At 49.9% G+C, this 15,419-nt stretch overlaps 1 protein-coding gene across 1 annotated transcript in view; it reads right to left on the bottom strand.

The window, feature by feature from the left end:
* Positions 1 to 289: 289 nt before the first annotated feature.
* UPB1 (beta-ureidopropionase 1) overlaps positions 290 to 15,419 on the bottom strand; it is a 34,206-nt gene continuing 19,076 nt past the window's right edge. The window contains exons 5-10 of the mRNA XM_032139434.2: positions 13,555 to 13,716; positions 11,358 to 11,527; positions 6,298 to 6,379; positions 4,780 to 4,822; positions 3,074 to 3,228; positions 290 to 1,160 (exon numbers count right to left, since the gene is read on the bottom strand). Coding sequence (XP_031995325.1) covers positions 1,077 to 1,160; positions 3,074 to 3,228; positions 4,780 to 4,822; positions 6,298 to 6,379; positions 11,358 to 11,527; positions 13,555 to 13,716 — 696 coding nt within the window. The 3' untranslated portion in view covers positions 290 to 1,076. The remainder of the gene's footprint in view (positions 1,161 to 3,073; positions 3,229 to 4,779; positions 4,823 to 6,297; positions 6,380 to 11,357; positions 11,528 to 13,554; positions 13,717 to 15,419) is intronic.

Below are 15,419 nucleotides of genomic sequence, written 5' to 3'. Positions count from 1 at the left end.
CAAGCCATCAGAAAGGGCAGGCTGGAACTCTGGGCACAGACTAATGGCTGGCCTCGCACATAAATTACTATTGCTGCACCATGCCGTGGACTACCAACTACCCTCTTTACCCTGACTCTATGGAAATAGAGTCATTGATGCCTTTAAGTTCAATAAAACTAGGGAAGAATTCTAAAAAATCCAGAACCAATGCAGAAAACTCACCTTTAAGATTCTATTTTTCTAGAACCACTTTTGGCACCAAAATCTGTGTCAGATTCAACTAGAGAAGCAGAACCAGTAGGGTATATATTGAGATTTATTGCAAGGAATTGACTTCAGTAATTGTAGGAGCTGGCTAGTCATGTCTAAACTCTGTAAGGCAGGCTATCAGGAAGGGCAGGCTGTCAGGAACTCTCACCAAGCACTGGGCTGCTGTCCACAGGCAGAATTTCTTCCTCAGGGAAGCCCTTACTCTGTTCTTTAGGCCTTTTGACTGATCAGGTCAGGCTGACCCAGATTATCTGAGATAATCTCACTTACTTAGTCAACTGGGAATGGACTTCTGTCACATCTACAAAATACCTTCACAAAAATACCTAGATTAGTGTCTGATTGAATTACTGGTGACCGTGGCCTAGCTAAGCCGACACATCCAAAGACCATCCCACCCGCCACAGCCTTGCTGTAGGCTCAGGGTCTCTGGATCAGCCCTCACCCTCTTCCCACTGGTGTACAGGATGGACAGCAGCATCTGCCTAACCTCAAATCCACCTGCACAAGCAGTACCTGGGCATTTTTTTTTTTTTTAGTTGAGGTAAAATTCACATAACTGAAACATTCTGAAGTATACAAATTCAGTGGCATTTAGTACATTCACCTCTACCTAGTCCCCAAACATTTCCAATACCACAGAAGTAAGCAGCCCCTTACCCATTAAGAAGTCACTCCCCATACCACTCTCCCCCTGCCTGGGGATTTTAAAGCCAACCTGGACAATGTTATTGGGGAGAACTTGGACACGTTAAGCCTACCACACTTGCTAATCCACTGGGGCAGAGGTGTCTTCCTCACCCCAAGGCAGGCACTGAAGCCAGCTACTCTTTCACGATGGTGGGGCTGTAGTTGGACTTGACAGCTTCGGCGAGCTCCCGTGCGTACATCTCATACCTGCCCGTCATCTGAAAGCAAAACACAGATGTACTTTAGAGGTTCTGGTTTTATAAATCCCCATCACTTACACGCCACCACCTCTTGCCACTGGAGGGCAGTCATGGGACAGGAACACATCAGGAAGGCTCATTGACAGTGACCTCTTGGCACTGATTCTAGTACTGTGGCAAAGTTCACAGATGCCACAATGACTCATACAGCCCAGCCTTGGCTGCTGTGACCTCTTCGACCTGTCTATCCAGAAAGTGTGGTCTGCTGAGGCAAGACGGAGAAGGGGAGTCCCGTGGTCCTGTTGCTCCCCAAAAGAGCAGCCTACAGCCCAGAGAAGAGTGACCTGCTCCAGGTCACCAGCCAGTTGTAGAAAAGGCTGGGATTTGAACCAGGGGCTCCTGGCTGGGCCTGGAATTCTGTCAACTCCATGTGGCATCTCATCGTGGATACATAGGCTGGTGGAGTTGGAAAGCCCACCTACGGTGCTCACACCCAGCACGCCCTCCCTCCCTCCCTCCTTTCCCAAGGTGGATTACTCCCAAAAGCCTTGACAGCAGCTCATGCCCATTACCAAAGTTGGGAAAGCTTCTGCTTCTAAGAAGTGTCTAATGAGAAAACATTTGGTTTACTGCTCCTGGGATACTTATTAAAAAGAGTTGGCCAGCATTCTTGGCTCCCTTCTGATTTGGGTGGAATCCTACATTCATCCTAGTTGCCCAGGAAGAGGAGAGAGAGATCAGGAGACTCTCTCATGCCCAATACCTTGTTTGTCTGACAAGGATCCGAGACTGAGGAACCCATTCACAGAAAACAGGATCAAGGCCAAAAGCCCATGTCTGGGTGGATTAGAGGCCCTGGTGGTCTCTCAGTCACACCGGGCAAAGTCAGTTATAACAATGGACATTTGCATACACAATTTGCTTATAAAAGGTGGCTGAGGCAGGACACAGTGGCTTATGTCTATAATCCTGGTATTTTGGGAGCCCGAGGTGGGAGGATTGTTTGAAGCCAGGAGTTCAAGACCAGCCTGGGCAACATAGTGAGACTCGGTCTCTATAAAAAATTTAAAAATTAGCTGGGTGTTGTGGTGGTGCATGCCTATAGTCCCAGTTACTCGGGAGACTGAGGCGGGAGAATGGCTTGAGCCTAGGAGGTCAAGGCTGCCATTATCTATGGTTGTGTCATTGGTCCAGCCTAGATGACAAAGCCAAGACCTTGTCTCCATGCCCCCTACTCCACCAAAAAAAGAAAAAGGGGTGCTGAGTTGGTGGAAATACTTTCGGACACTAATACAGCAAACTCTGAAGCTGTGAGCCCTTCTAGGGTGGAGTCCCATCCCAGGAGGGCAGACATCACAGGGCATTAGGTGCCAAAGCCAGCATGGGACCTTCGAGTTAAGCCCCTTATTTTACAACTGGGAATACTAAGGCTTGGGAGCAGAAGGAGCTTAATTAAGGTGACCAAGGAAGGAAGGCTGTGACAGAGCCAGGCCTAGACTCCATTTCTCTGCATGACCCATTTCCTGCTATCGTCAAGGCCTAGACTGCAGGGACTGGCCACAAGCAGAACCAGACATGCACATTTATCTTGTGATAAGTGCAAATGCCTGGAAAGGAAAAAGGATTAGAGGAGCCAATCCATTCTATTCTCTGGACAAATGAAATTGAGATTAATTTGTCTGAAGGCACCCAGAATCTAAATCAGATGAAAGGAGAATTTATTGCAGCCTGCTGCCTGTACATTGTTTGACCCAACTGTTCCTCCCGGGAGCCAGCAAGGAGGCAGAGATTCAGCCCTCAGCTCACACAGAGCCCTTGGGTGGGAGCTGGTACCTCATGCTGCCATGGGCAACCCCACAACAGCAGTTCCTAAGAGCAGGATGAGGGCCAAAGCAGAGGAGCAGGCAACAACAGGGGTGCTGGGGACCTACCTTGAAGTTCCAGACATCATTCACCTGCTGGCAGAGGTTTAGGTCGAGCTTAGCAACTAGCAGTCCATCCCGGCTACGGGACAGCCCAGGAGTCCGGCTGCTGTCAGGGGCTGCCACATAGCTTGAGCCATAAAAGTAGCCAAAGTCCTGGTGAGCTTTAAAGGAACAAAGAAACACATCTGTGAGCTTGTGTAAATGCACTGTGGGCTCCACAGAGGGTCAGGCACCTTGAGGCAGGCCCAGGACACAGAGTCCATGCCATCCTCCCCAGTGTCTGCAAAATGCTGAGGCCCAAAAGGCCTGTCTCTCATCTCAGGCCTGAAGGCCCAGCAAATTGCTGCAAATGGCCCCCTTATGCTGCTCCCTGTGCCCCTGGGGAAATGTCTAAATGTCACCCTTCTGAGAGGTGTCACTTCCACCCATAGGCTAAGGAAACCAGAAAGTCACACTCTGGGGGCTTCCTATGGGGGCCCTCACAGTGAGCTGGAGGCTCTGCCTTCATCTGCCTTGCCAGCTGCATCACCCTTACCCTCCCTCCAGGCCTTGGTCCCTTCACCAGTCAGGGAGGACTAGCAGCCACCCCACACATGTGTAAGGAGCAGGTGGGGCTGGGCAGGGCCTAGCATGGCCCAGATGCAGCAGGCACCCAGTGGACGCTCATTCCCTTGCCCTTTCTGCATCTCTATTTGCAGTAAGTTAACTAGGATCAGGGACTCTAGAAGTTGGGGGCCTGAAGTGGCAGCATCTGGGACCCTTTCAGGAAGTGTTTTCCTAGAAAACGGACTCACTCAACCCCTTCCGGCTTTTTTTTTTTTTTTTAGATGGAGTTTCCCTCCTGTTGCCCAGGCTGGAGTGCAATGGCGCGATGTCGGCTCACCACAACTTCCACCTCCTGGGTTCAAGCGATTCTCCTGCCTCAGCCTCCTGAGTAGCTGGGATTATAGGTATGGGCCGCCATACCCGGCTAATTTTTTGTATTTTTTTTTTTTTTTTTAGTAGAGACTGGGTTTCTCCATGTTGGTCAGGCTGGCCTCAAACTCCCAACCTCAGGTGATCCGCCCGCCTCAGCCTCCCAAAGTACTGGGATTACAGGCATGAGACACCATGCCTGGCCCCCTCCCGGCTTTCTAGAGGATACTCTGAGCTAGTTCAGATACCTCCTTGGTGAGGGGGGCAGTCCCTACCTCCCTTATTCTTGGCCAGAGACATGGGAAAGGAGTCTTTAGGGTTCTTAGCAGAGGTGAAGTGGTATGTGCCCTTGGATCAAAAAAAGCCATGGACTCTAGAAACCCAGGGCCATCCATGCCAATGCCCTGTGGCATCTGTACAGCTGGTTTGGGCAAGGGGAGGGGGGACAAGGACAAAGGAAAGTGGAGAGGGAGATCTGCGGGCTGGATGAGAGCACCTCTCCCTTTCAGAGAGCTCACAGAGGATCCCCTGCATCCTCTTGGTTCATCTTCACACCAGTCCCGGGGAATGGATGGAGTCCAACCCACTCCTCAAGCTCAGGACTGCCTATCCACACCCCAGCCACAGCCCGATTCCCACACTGCAAGCAATCAAGCAGAGAGGAGTTGGTGCCTCCTCCTAGGTGCCAGGCATGCAGACATGATCTGTGTGGCAGATCCTGACCAGAGGAAGCAGACAGAGAAGAAGAGAGGAAGGCCCACTCCTCAACTGCAGCCACCATGGTTCATGGGACATACCTTTCTTTCCATCTCCAGAGGTAAACTCGTTCGGGAAGTGCTCCTGTGAAATAAGACCAAGGTAAGAGGAACCTATAGGTGGCACTACCACTACACTCATTCCAGCTCACTCAGCCAAATGAGCAGGGCAATCAGGCCGAGAGGCGAGTCAGCCAGGAAACAGTTAAAGTGAGCTGGAATGGTCTGTGTTCACCGGGCAATTAAGTGCTTATTAAACACCCCTGCTGAGCAGCCAGCCCTGGGCCAGAGGGGAATTTGACAAGTGGGGTAAAAACCTGGATGGTGCCTTTGGGGAGTTCATAATCTGGGAGAAGAGAAAGACACTGGGCACAGACTGGTTCTCAGGGCTGTGGGCACCTGAGGCTGGCCTGCCTGAAGTAATTAAAATGCCCGGCCAGGGTCTGTGAAGGCAGTGGGTGGGTATACACACTGCTTTCAGTATTTCCCCCAGAGCCTAATGGAAACTGTACATCAACCTGTGATGGGGTTACACAGGCTAACTAAAACATTAGGTTTCTTTTCTTTTTATTTATTATTTATTTTGGAAATGGAGTTTCATTTTTGTTGCCCAGGCTGGAGTGCAATGACGCGACCTTGGCTCACTGAAACCTCCACCTCCCAGGTTCAAGCAATTCTCCTGCCTCAGCCTCCCTAGTAGCTGGGATTACAGGTGCCTACCACCATGCCCGGCTAATTTTTTGTATTTTCAGTAGAGACGGGGTTTCTCCATGTTGGCCAGGCTGGTCTCGAACTCCTGACCTCACGTGATCCACCCGCCCCGGTCTCCCAAAGTGCTGGGATTACAGGCGTGAGCCACCCTGGCCTTTATTTATTTTTTTTGACAGAGTCTCACTCTGTCACCCAGGCTGGAGTGCAGTGGTGCAATCTTGGCTCACTGCAACCTCTGCCTCCTTGTTCAAACTATTCTCGTGCCCCAGCCTCCTGAGTAGCTGGAATTACAGGCACGTGCCAGCCTGCCCTGCTAATTTTTATATTTTTAGTAGAGATAGCGTTTTGCTACACTGGCCAGGCTGGTCTCAAACTTCTGACCTCAGGTGATCTGCCAGCCTCGGCTTCCCAAAGTGTTGGGATTACAGGCATGAGCCACCAAACCCAGCCAAAACATCAGGTTTCTTTATGCTGCTAGAAGTCAGATAGACTTAGTGTGGAAACCTTGGTTATCTCAGATTGAAAAGATCCTCTGATTAGAGTTTGCTATCTGATTAATAAGGATGAGGAAGTACTGTTAAGTGTATGGGGTCAATGGGGAAAATAAACTGGATACTTGGATGTGATAGGGTGAGAACTGCCATGTCAAAGATCTTTTCAAAATGGCTTCAGCCAAATACAAAAACAGAAAAAACAGGAGGACAGAGATATCTTGAAAAGTAACAGACCAAGCCAGTTTTACCCCTTTCTGGACCCTAGGATTTGTGGCACGTGTGCAGAGGGAAGGGGATATCCCCACCAGGGTCAACGGGTGGTGGCTCCTCTCCCCAGGCAGACCTCGGGACTTACGGTGCCCACACGATTGATGGCGCAGGTGAAGCAGTGATTGGCAATGGCTGCGTTTCTGGCCTCGATGGGCCACAGGGACTCGCTGTAAGAGAGGACCAAGAGGAACCAGGTTGCCAACTTTCCAGCCAGACTCAGTGGATGCTCAGCCCTGAGCCTGGCCTGGCTGCAGGCTTTCCTGGGCCAGTGGTAGGGACAGCCAGGAGACTCACCGGTCATACCCCAAACCTGCAAGCAGGCCAGCCTGTCCTCAGCACCTTGCCCTGGCCTGAACAGCCTCTGGGAAGGGCCTGCTGCAGGCATTAGCCGCGTGGCTGTGCTCTGTCAGAAGAATTGGCAGCCCTGGATCAAATCCTCATCCTGAACCTCAGTTTCCTTTTCTGAAATGTCCTCAAAGGAAGACTATGAAGACTGAATGACCATGCAGGTGAAGATCCAAGTTGTAGGAGTTCCATAACCACCACTTCCCACCTCCATCCCTTCTCCTGGAACCCACCTGCTGGGCTGGGCAGAACCTCTCCTGGTGAATGCCAGAAGGGATCTGGGGGCCTGGCGGGCTTGTGCAGGGCCTGTGAGGGCTGAGCGCGGGCCCTACCTACCCTACCCTAACTCTCCTACTCTGCTATGCTGCCTTGCAAGGCAATCTCCAAAGCGGGCGATTTCAGGGCCAGTAAACAAGAAAGGAACTTAGGTAATAGGATAAGGGGTCAGATTCTGCAGCAGGATCACCTCCTCCAAGCTGGACCATTTCCCAGTGACTTCCCATTTCCCTCTTCCGAACCTTGAGTCTCTTAAGTAAAGGCTCCCTGGTTCTCTTACTGGCCAGTGTGGGAGTGGCCCAGGAGGGAGGCACCCCACGGGCTTGGCTGAGCTGTGGGCCTTCCTCACTCCAGCACGTGCAAAGGGGGAATGCGATGGGAGACACGGCCCCAACCAGAGACCCTGTCCTTCTCTGGCCCGCCAACTAAGATGTGATATGGAATCTAGTGGGCTTTCTTGTCACTAATTATCTTTTGTCTGAGGAACATCTTTAAGACTGTGGATTGACAGGAGTAATGCCCACTTAGAAACACTGTGTGACTGGGAGCAAAATGCCCCGGAATCTTTCTTCGTGTCAGCATGCACCTGGTTTAAACCAGGGAGTAGGTGGAGGGGGTGGGTGCTTGTCACAAGCCTAATTCTCAGGAGGATTCACAAGTCTGAAAAAATAAAAAACCATAGGCTTGATTGAGGGGACTCATTTTGCTGCTTTTTTCCCCCAGCTGCTAAGCCAAGCTGACAAAACTTTTCAGAAATGATTTTTACAGAAACACACCAGTAAATGACATTTTCAGGAATTAAATAGACACTTGCAGGGCGATTGCCATAAACATCTTAGTTGCAATTCTCCAGGGAGGTATTCTGCGTAGGACCCAAACCCACAGCTGGCAATAAAATTTATGCTCTCAAAACCACAAGGGGAAAGGAAGCTGGGGTTGGTGAGGGCCCAGTGTGTGCAGGAATCATGAAGTCTGATGGGGAGTGGGGACGTATGCCATATTCCCAGCGCAGTGTGCACACACACCCCTAAAAATAATCGCAGTGGAAAGGCAAGATGCAGCAAGAGGATAGGATGGTGACTTGCCAATGAATGTACACAGATGGTAGAAATCTTTGGTCACCCAAGCTGTAAGGGACACATCCTTGGATTATGAGGATAACCTAATCAAAAGCACTCAGACACTACTGTGTACTTAGAACTGTGGGACTCAAAAAGGAATGAGGACACCCTGCTGACCCACGTGTGTGCATGCACATGTGTATATCTGTCTCTGATACAGGCGGCAGAAGGTGTCAGAAAAGGGGATAGATGGTTCTTGATGCTGTGATCCAATGCTGGTGGGGATTTGCCCAGCATTGTGCTGAAAAACACTATCAATTCCATCATTCATCATTTTAAGAAAACCACCCAGGATCCTACCATCCTAGTAAACCACCTGTTGCCTTTTATCTACATTCTATGACTACTCTTGTCGACAGGCAAACTTTTTTTTCCTTTTTTCTTTTTTTTCCAAGAGTTCTGACCACAGCCTGAACACATCTTTTTCTTGCTCACAGGCTTTCGTCACTTTGCATTACCTTCATCAGGACTCTTTTTAGTGGCTGTACAATAACCTGTGGAAGAGGTGGGCTGCACTGTACTTAGCTCAGACACTTCCCCCACTGTCAGCTTTGCCCTTATTGTAAGTAAGCTGTTGTGAGCACTTCACATGCATTGCCTTTCCCTGTTTTTTTTTTTCCGTCTTGCTTTGTCGTCCAGGCTGGAGAGCAGTGGTGCAATATCAGCTCACTGCAACCTCTGCCTGCTAGGTTCAAGCGATTCTCCTGCCTCAGCCTCCCAAGTAGCTGGGACTACAGGCGCCCGCCACCATGCCCGTTTAATTTTTGTATTTTTAGTATCGATGAGGTTTCACCATGTTGGCCAGGATGGTCTCAAACTCCTGACCTCAAGTGATCCGCCAGCCTTGGCCTCCCAAAGGGCTGGGATTACAAATGTGAGCCACTGTGCCTGGCCTTCCCTCCTCTTTTAGATTGTTTCTTCAGGCTACAGTTCTAGGAGTATCATTGTCAGGCCAAAGAGCATGAGCATTTTAGGAGCTCATGAAACATACTGCTTTCCAAAAGACCTGTTAGTTTTTACTGCCAGCCTCACCATACCCTGGAAAGGCAAGCGTTGGATGATTCTTGGCTGAGGAAAGAAAAATCAATCATTTTTAATAAGCCTAATAGGCTGCTGAGGACATAGCAATTATATGCATATTACACTGGGGTGCTTCTGTTTGCCTAACTGGAGCTAATAAAAGCCTGAGATAGCAGTGTCAGGGAGGGCCTCTGCACACACAAGGCGAGGAGCCATCTGAGTCCACGGCCACAACTTTGCCTGCCCTGGCCCAGAAGCCAGGTGCCCTAGTGCTTCGGGTTCCTCTAGGGACCCCAGCGGGGAGATGGAGCTTGCCAAGTGTCTTACCCAGAGCCAGCAGAGGGGGCTGCTCTAGGGGGTAGCCCCAAAGTTCTGCCCAGGCCTGGTAGCTGGATGACCAGTAATAACCCTACTGACAACCGCCAATGAATGCTGTCACTGGTGATCTGGCCACCATGAGACTCCAGTATGTTCTCTGAGGGGAGATGGAGGCCTGATTTTCCCCTTCTACCCAACAGTACCCCTCCCCTCCTGGACATGGACCAGACCTCCAGGTACATGGGCAGGGTGGTAGACCTGAGGTAACAGATGAGGGGTTGCATTCTGGCTCCAGAAGGAACCTGCTGTGTAAATAAATGTTGAATGCAGAGGGGATATTACTCTTGAGAAAGGGGTACTGTATGAAAAGAAAAGGTAAATGTCACACCCTGACGTTTAGAAGAAATTCAGCTGAAATTTGACCGGAGGCAGTGGCTCATGCCTGTAATCCCAGCACTTTGAGAGGCCAAGGTGGGTGCATCACGAGGTCAGGAGATCGAGACCAGCCTGGCTAACACAGTGAAACCCTATCTCTACTAAAAATACAAAAAATTAGCCAGGTGTGGTGGCGGGCACCTGTAGTCCCAGCTACTCGGGAGGCTGAGGCAGGAGAATGGCGTGAACCCGGGAGGCAGAGCTTGCAGTGAGCCGAGATCGCGCCACTGCACTCCAACCTGGGTGACAGAGCGAGACTCCGTCTCAAAGAAAAAAAAAAGAAGAAATTCAACTGAAATTTAGTCAAGAATGAGGACAAGAAAGACAAGTGCAGGCCAACAGAGACTCAAAGCTGCGCACCCACCAGAACTCCCCCTGCTCCCCACCCATGGCAGGACAGGGCACACCCCTGTCCTGCTGGGGACACTGGCAGCCAAGACCACAGAAAGTGAAAGCCAGAACCTCCTGCTGCAGGAATCCTGCTTGGAAGGAAGTGAGTTGGGGAGAAAAGTATTTGCACATAAATTCCTAGAGTTCTGTTACTTGTAGTGATGCAAAACTGGAAACCACCCAAATGCTCAGCTTTTGTGGAAGAGAGAGGCAGCAGCAGCACAGTCATGCAGTTAGATTAGCTCGCTGGATGCCCCTCCTAAATGAGGGGCCCCAGGGGTGGGGTACTGCCCAGCTCTCGGGCTTCCAGGGCCACCCTTCCCTCATCCCCCAGCCCTGCCTTGACAAGGGCAGTTCTATCTGTTTAGGGGTGAGGCTAACACCAAAACACTTGTTATGTGCTATAAAAATAAAACCCTTCTCTGGTTAAAGACAAGTTTCCTCGACTGATCTCCAACTCCCTCATTTGCGGCTTCTCTTGTCCAGATGTCTGCCCTACCTGTGCAGGATGCTGCAGATGTGAGGACTAGGAATCCACAGTCCCCCATCCAGGAGCCAATGCTGGCTAGGCACCTACTATGCTCCAAGGACTTAGATGTGGGGGTTCTTTTTTGTTTTTTTTGTTTGTTTGTTTTTGAGATGGAGTCTCGCTCTATCACCAGGCTGGAGTGCAGTGGTGCCATCTTGGCTTACTGTGACCTCCGCCTCCCAAGTTCAAGCGATTCTCCTGCCTCAGCCTCCCGAGTAGCTGGGACTACAGGTGCCCGCCACCACGCCTGGCTAATTTTTGTATTTTTAGTAAAGACAGGGTTTCACCACGTTGGCTAGGCTGGTCTCAAACTTCTGACCTCAAGTGATCCACCTGCCTCAGCCTCCCAAAGTGCTGGGATTACAGGTGTGAGCCACCGAGCCCAACCCAATGTGGGGCTTTTTGAAGCCCCCTGGTGACTACAGAGAAAGGGGGGAATTGTTTTCATCTCAGGGTTCAGAATCACAGCAGAGGTTGGTATTTTACTGTAGAGCAGCTCTTGCTGCGGGTTGGGGATTGCTCATTGCCATCTTGAGGATTCTTTTCACTGAAAAGCTGGTCACATGTACAACATACAATCCTGGGGGCTCAGCTCTGTTAACATCCTGGTGGCTGTGCCTGCCTGCTGCCACCTTGGAGCTCCACAGCCCAGCCTTGGGCTTCAGCTGGCTGGGCCCCAGGAAGCCCCCCAGACCCCACCAACTGAGTGACCTGAATGCTCCAATCGTGGCCGAGGGGTTGAAGATTATCTCAGCCCCGTTGATGCTGTACATAAGCCAGTTGAGGGGGTGGTGCCGCCCGTAGCAAATGTTCACCGCGATCCTTCCGAACTGCGTCTGGAACACGGGGTGGCCCAGGTTTCCCTCCATGTAGTAAGTTGACTGAAAAGCAAAGGGCCATATACTGATGCCTCTGACCTTTTTTTTTTTTTTTTTTTTTTGTGACGGAGTCTCGCTCTGTCGCCCAGGCTGGAGTGCAGTGGCGCAATCTCGGCTCACTGCAAGCTCCGCCTCCCGGGTTCACACCATTCTCCTGCCTCAGCCTCTCTGAGTAGCTAGGACTACAGGCACCTGCCACCACGCCCAGCTAATTTTTTTTTTGTATTTTTAGTAGAGACGGGGTTTCACCGTGGTCTCGATCTCCTGACCTCATGACCCACCCGCCTCGGCCTCCCAAAGTGCTGGGATTACAAGTGTGAGCCACCGCACCCGGCTACCTCTGACCTTTAAGATTTCCCTTTCCTTAGACTCAGCAGAAAAACTGAAATATCACCAATAGTCCAGAGGTGGTTACACTCCTGAGTGTGACTCTAAGTTCCAGAATTTCAATATGATAAAAACAAAACACACACAAAAAAAACCCTGACACCAAATAAGCCATCCCCCGGGGGAAATCACAGTGGCTTAAGCATTTGCCTAGTCTCCTTTCTGACATGTCACAAAAATCCCCACAATGACGTTCCACACTATTTCAAACTCTGGTGAGGTTTCAATTATGGTCCAACTCAAGGCTCAGGTTTGGTCGGCGTTAACATGAGTTGGTCAATGCCCTCAGCAATCAGATATCATTATATAGAACAGTGGAGCCCCAGGGACCTGGAGCACATCCAAGCAACTCTCTCCCTGGTCAGAGGAGAAAGCTGTTTCCTGGGGGGCACAGCTTGCCCAGATGATTAAGGCCAAAGCTTCTAGTGGAACCCACACCCTGAAAGCGCACCTTCTCCATCCTGCCTAGGGTTAAGGAGGTCCCTGTGGGGCATGAGGACCAGATCCCATCCTCCCATCCCTGCCTCTCTGTCTGCTCCTAAGGGTGCCAGGGCAGGGACACTGTCCTGGACAGCACTGAGGGAAGCTAGAGAGCAAATCAGGGTCCCAAACAGATCTGCTCCAGGAGCCTTCCACCTCCTCCTGATCCTGGCCATCAAAATTGGCCAGGGTCAGGCAGCAACCAGGATGTGTGCACGTGGTGAACACCGGAGCAGATCCTGCTGTGCTGAGACAAGCCCTGTGCTATCTGCAGGGAGCTAAAGATTAATCCCAGGGTAAACAGGTGAGGGGTGCGTCTTCCCACCCCCACCTGCAGCTGTTACTGAGAAACGCTGGGTTCTTCTTTCTCCCTGGGAAACCTCTAGCTCTGCAGGCCATTTCTTATCTGCCTGACCAGCCTGAGAACAGCCAGGACCCCCACAGTCATGGAGTGAGAACTGGGGACATCGCATCCTGAACAACTGCATTAACCGCAAATCAAGTTCAGATTTAATATCTTAGGCATTAGGCAGAGCTCATTTCCCTCCTTCAAACGTCCACCCGCTCCCATCTTACCCACCCAGGAGTTGGCATTAACCAACCAAAATGGCCCCCCCAACTTGTGCCCTGATCATGGGCACATGAAACTTCACATAATGCACACTACACAGACATGCATGTTTGCCCACTGCCACCTGACACACAAACATGGGCCATCTCAGACCCCTCCATGATCCACAGACAAGGAATGCCACGCTCCAAACAAGGACAGGGCTGCGGCGTGCTAGGCTCTGAGCCTGAAAGGGGCCACAGGAATCATTTCATGTTTGTGCAAGAACTATTTTTGGCTTTAATTTATATACCACTTACTTCAAAGAATTCAGGAGGCCAAATCAGTTTGTATTAAAAAAAATATATGCCCCATTGTGCTAAAGGTGTTTGGGACTCCTCTGAGAGTCCCGCCTGAATCTTGTCTGCCTGTGTGATATAGGGCAATGTCAGGTAACCCTCTGAGCACTGCAGCCACACTGTGCTCCAGTGGAGTGTGCATGACATGGAGTATGATCCCGCACAGAACTTCCCCACAGAAAGTCCCACAGAGATCTACAACACACAGAGGGGCAAGTGAACAGGGCTGGTTATCTATCTTATGGGTGGCTCACCTCGTTGAAATCACCCACTCTGGGGATGTGGTTTTTCCTGGTCTTTCCCAGGACTGCTCCAGAATTGGAGATCACCACAGCTGTATTCCACAAAACGTCCCCATGCTCGCTGTCTCGTTCCAGGATGGGAGACACCACCACCATGTCATGGTTCTTTGCCAGCTGGAAAAATGATAAATATGGCAGAGTCCCACTTTTAAACCAATTGTTGTAGTTTTTTATCGAAGAAGAATTTAATGATCCTACTAAATCAGTAGGCTTGGGTCAGAGCAATCACTTGCATTTGTTGTTTGGAACACTAAATACCCTGATGTCCATGCTTTGCTAAATAAGAATCACATTGTCCTGTGCACAGTTGGTAGTATAGTAAAATGGTGCAGCTGCTCTGGAAAACCATACGGGAGTTCCTCAAAAAATTAAACAAGAATTACCATTTGATCTGGCAACCCTAATCCTGGGTATATATCCAAAAGGATTGAAAGCAGAAGAGATTTGCAAACGCATATTCATTGCAGCATTATTCACAATAGCAAAGAGGTGGGAGCAAACCAAGTGCCCATCAATGGGTGAATGAATAAACGAAACGTGGCACATCCATACAATGGAGTATCATCCAGCCTTAGATGCCATGGTTCTATGCTACACATGGATGAACCTTGACGATACTATGCTAAATGAAATAAGCCAGTCCCAAAAAGACAAATACTGTATGATTCCACTTGTGTAAGGTATCTAGAGTAGTCAAACTCACAGAAATGGAAAGTACAATATTAAGAGAATGGTGGTTGCCAGGGGCTGGGGGAACGGGGAGCTATTGTTGAATGGGATAGAGTCAGATTTGCAAGATGCAAAAATTCTGGAGATCCGCACAGCATGAATATACTTTACACTACTGAACTGTACACTTAAAAATGGTTAAAATGGTAAATTTTATGCGTATATTTTACCACTTTGAAAAAGAATAAAAATAATAATCAAACGTCTTATCTATGCCAAAAATAAATTTCTTTGGCATCAAATTCCTTTTGTCTCAAGTAAGAACATCAATCCCTGGTGACCACAGGATGAGCAGCCCAGCGGGTCATTTGTCCTCTACTCTAATTAGTCATCATGATCTCTGGCCTTAACAACAGGACAGGGGAGAGGCATGCTCAGAAGGCAACACTAGGAGCCATGCTAAGGGCAGCCTCAGGTCCCTGTGGAGGCAGAGTGTCTCTGGCACCAGCTCTCTTTCACACTCTTCCTCCAGCCCTGGCTCAGGCTTATCATCTGCAAAAGTCCCCTAACCAGTCTCTTTCCTCTTTTTTCCATAGCAAGAAATCAACAACCTGGTGAATGAGAGATTTTTTTTTTTCCCCTACAGCCTGAGAACACCGATGTTTGGAATCACAACTGAGTATTGGTAAAGTCACCATGATTATAGCTCTGCCCCAAAAGCCCCTAACTATATGTATAAAACCTGAAAGAGATACAAAGAAATGAAAAGAGTTGTTGTGTTAGAGGTGAAAATAAGGATAAATGACCATTCGTCACCTCACGGGTTTTCTGGTAACAGTTTAAGATATAATTCAGGCCAGGCGCGGTGGCTCATGCCTGTAATCCCAGCACTTTGGGAGGCCGAGGCGGTGGATCATGAGGTTGGGAGATCGAGACCATCCTGGCTAACACGGTGAAACCCCGTCTCTACTAAAAATACAAAAAAAATTAGCCGGGCCTGGTGGCGGGCGCCTGTAGTCCCAGCTACTCCGGAGGCTGAGGCAGGAGAATGGCATGAACCCAGGAGGCGGAGCTTGCAGTAAGCCGAGGTCGTGCCACTGCACTCCAGCCTGGGCGACAGAGCAAGACTCCATCTCAAAAAAAAAAAA

This window comes from Hylobates moloch, unplaced genomic scaffold (genome assembly GCF_009828535.3).
Source record: "Hylobates moloch isolate HMO894 unplaced genomic scaffold, HMol_V3 SCAFFOLD_19, whole genome shotgun sequence".
In the NCBI taxonomy this organism is placed as follows: Eukaryota; Metazoa; Chordata; class Mammalia; order Primates; family Hylobatidae; genus Hylobates; species Hylobates moloch.
The sequence above is the reverse complement of the archived record's forward strand: the minus strand, read 5'-3'. Positions and strand labels throughout refer to the sequence as shown.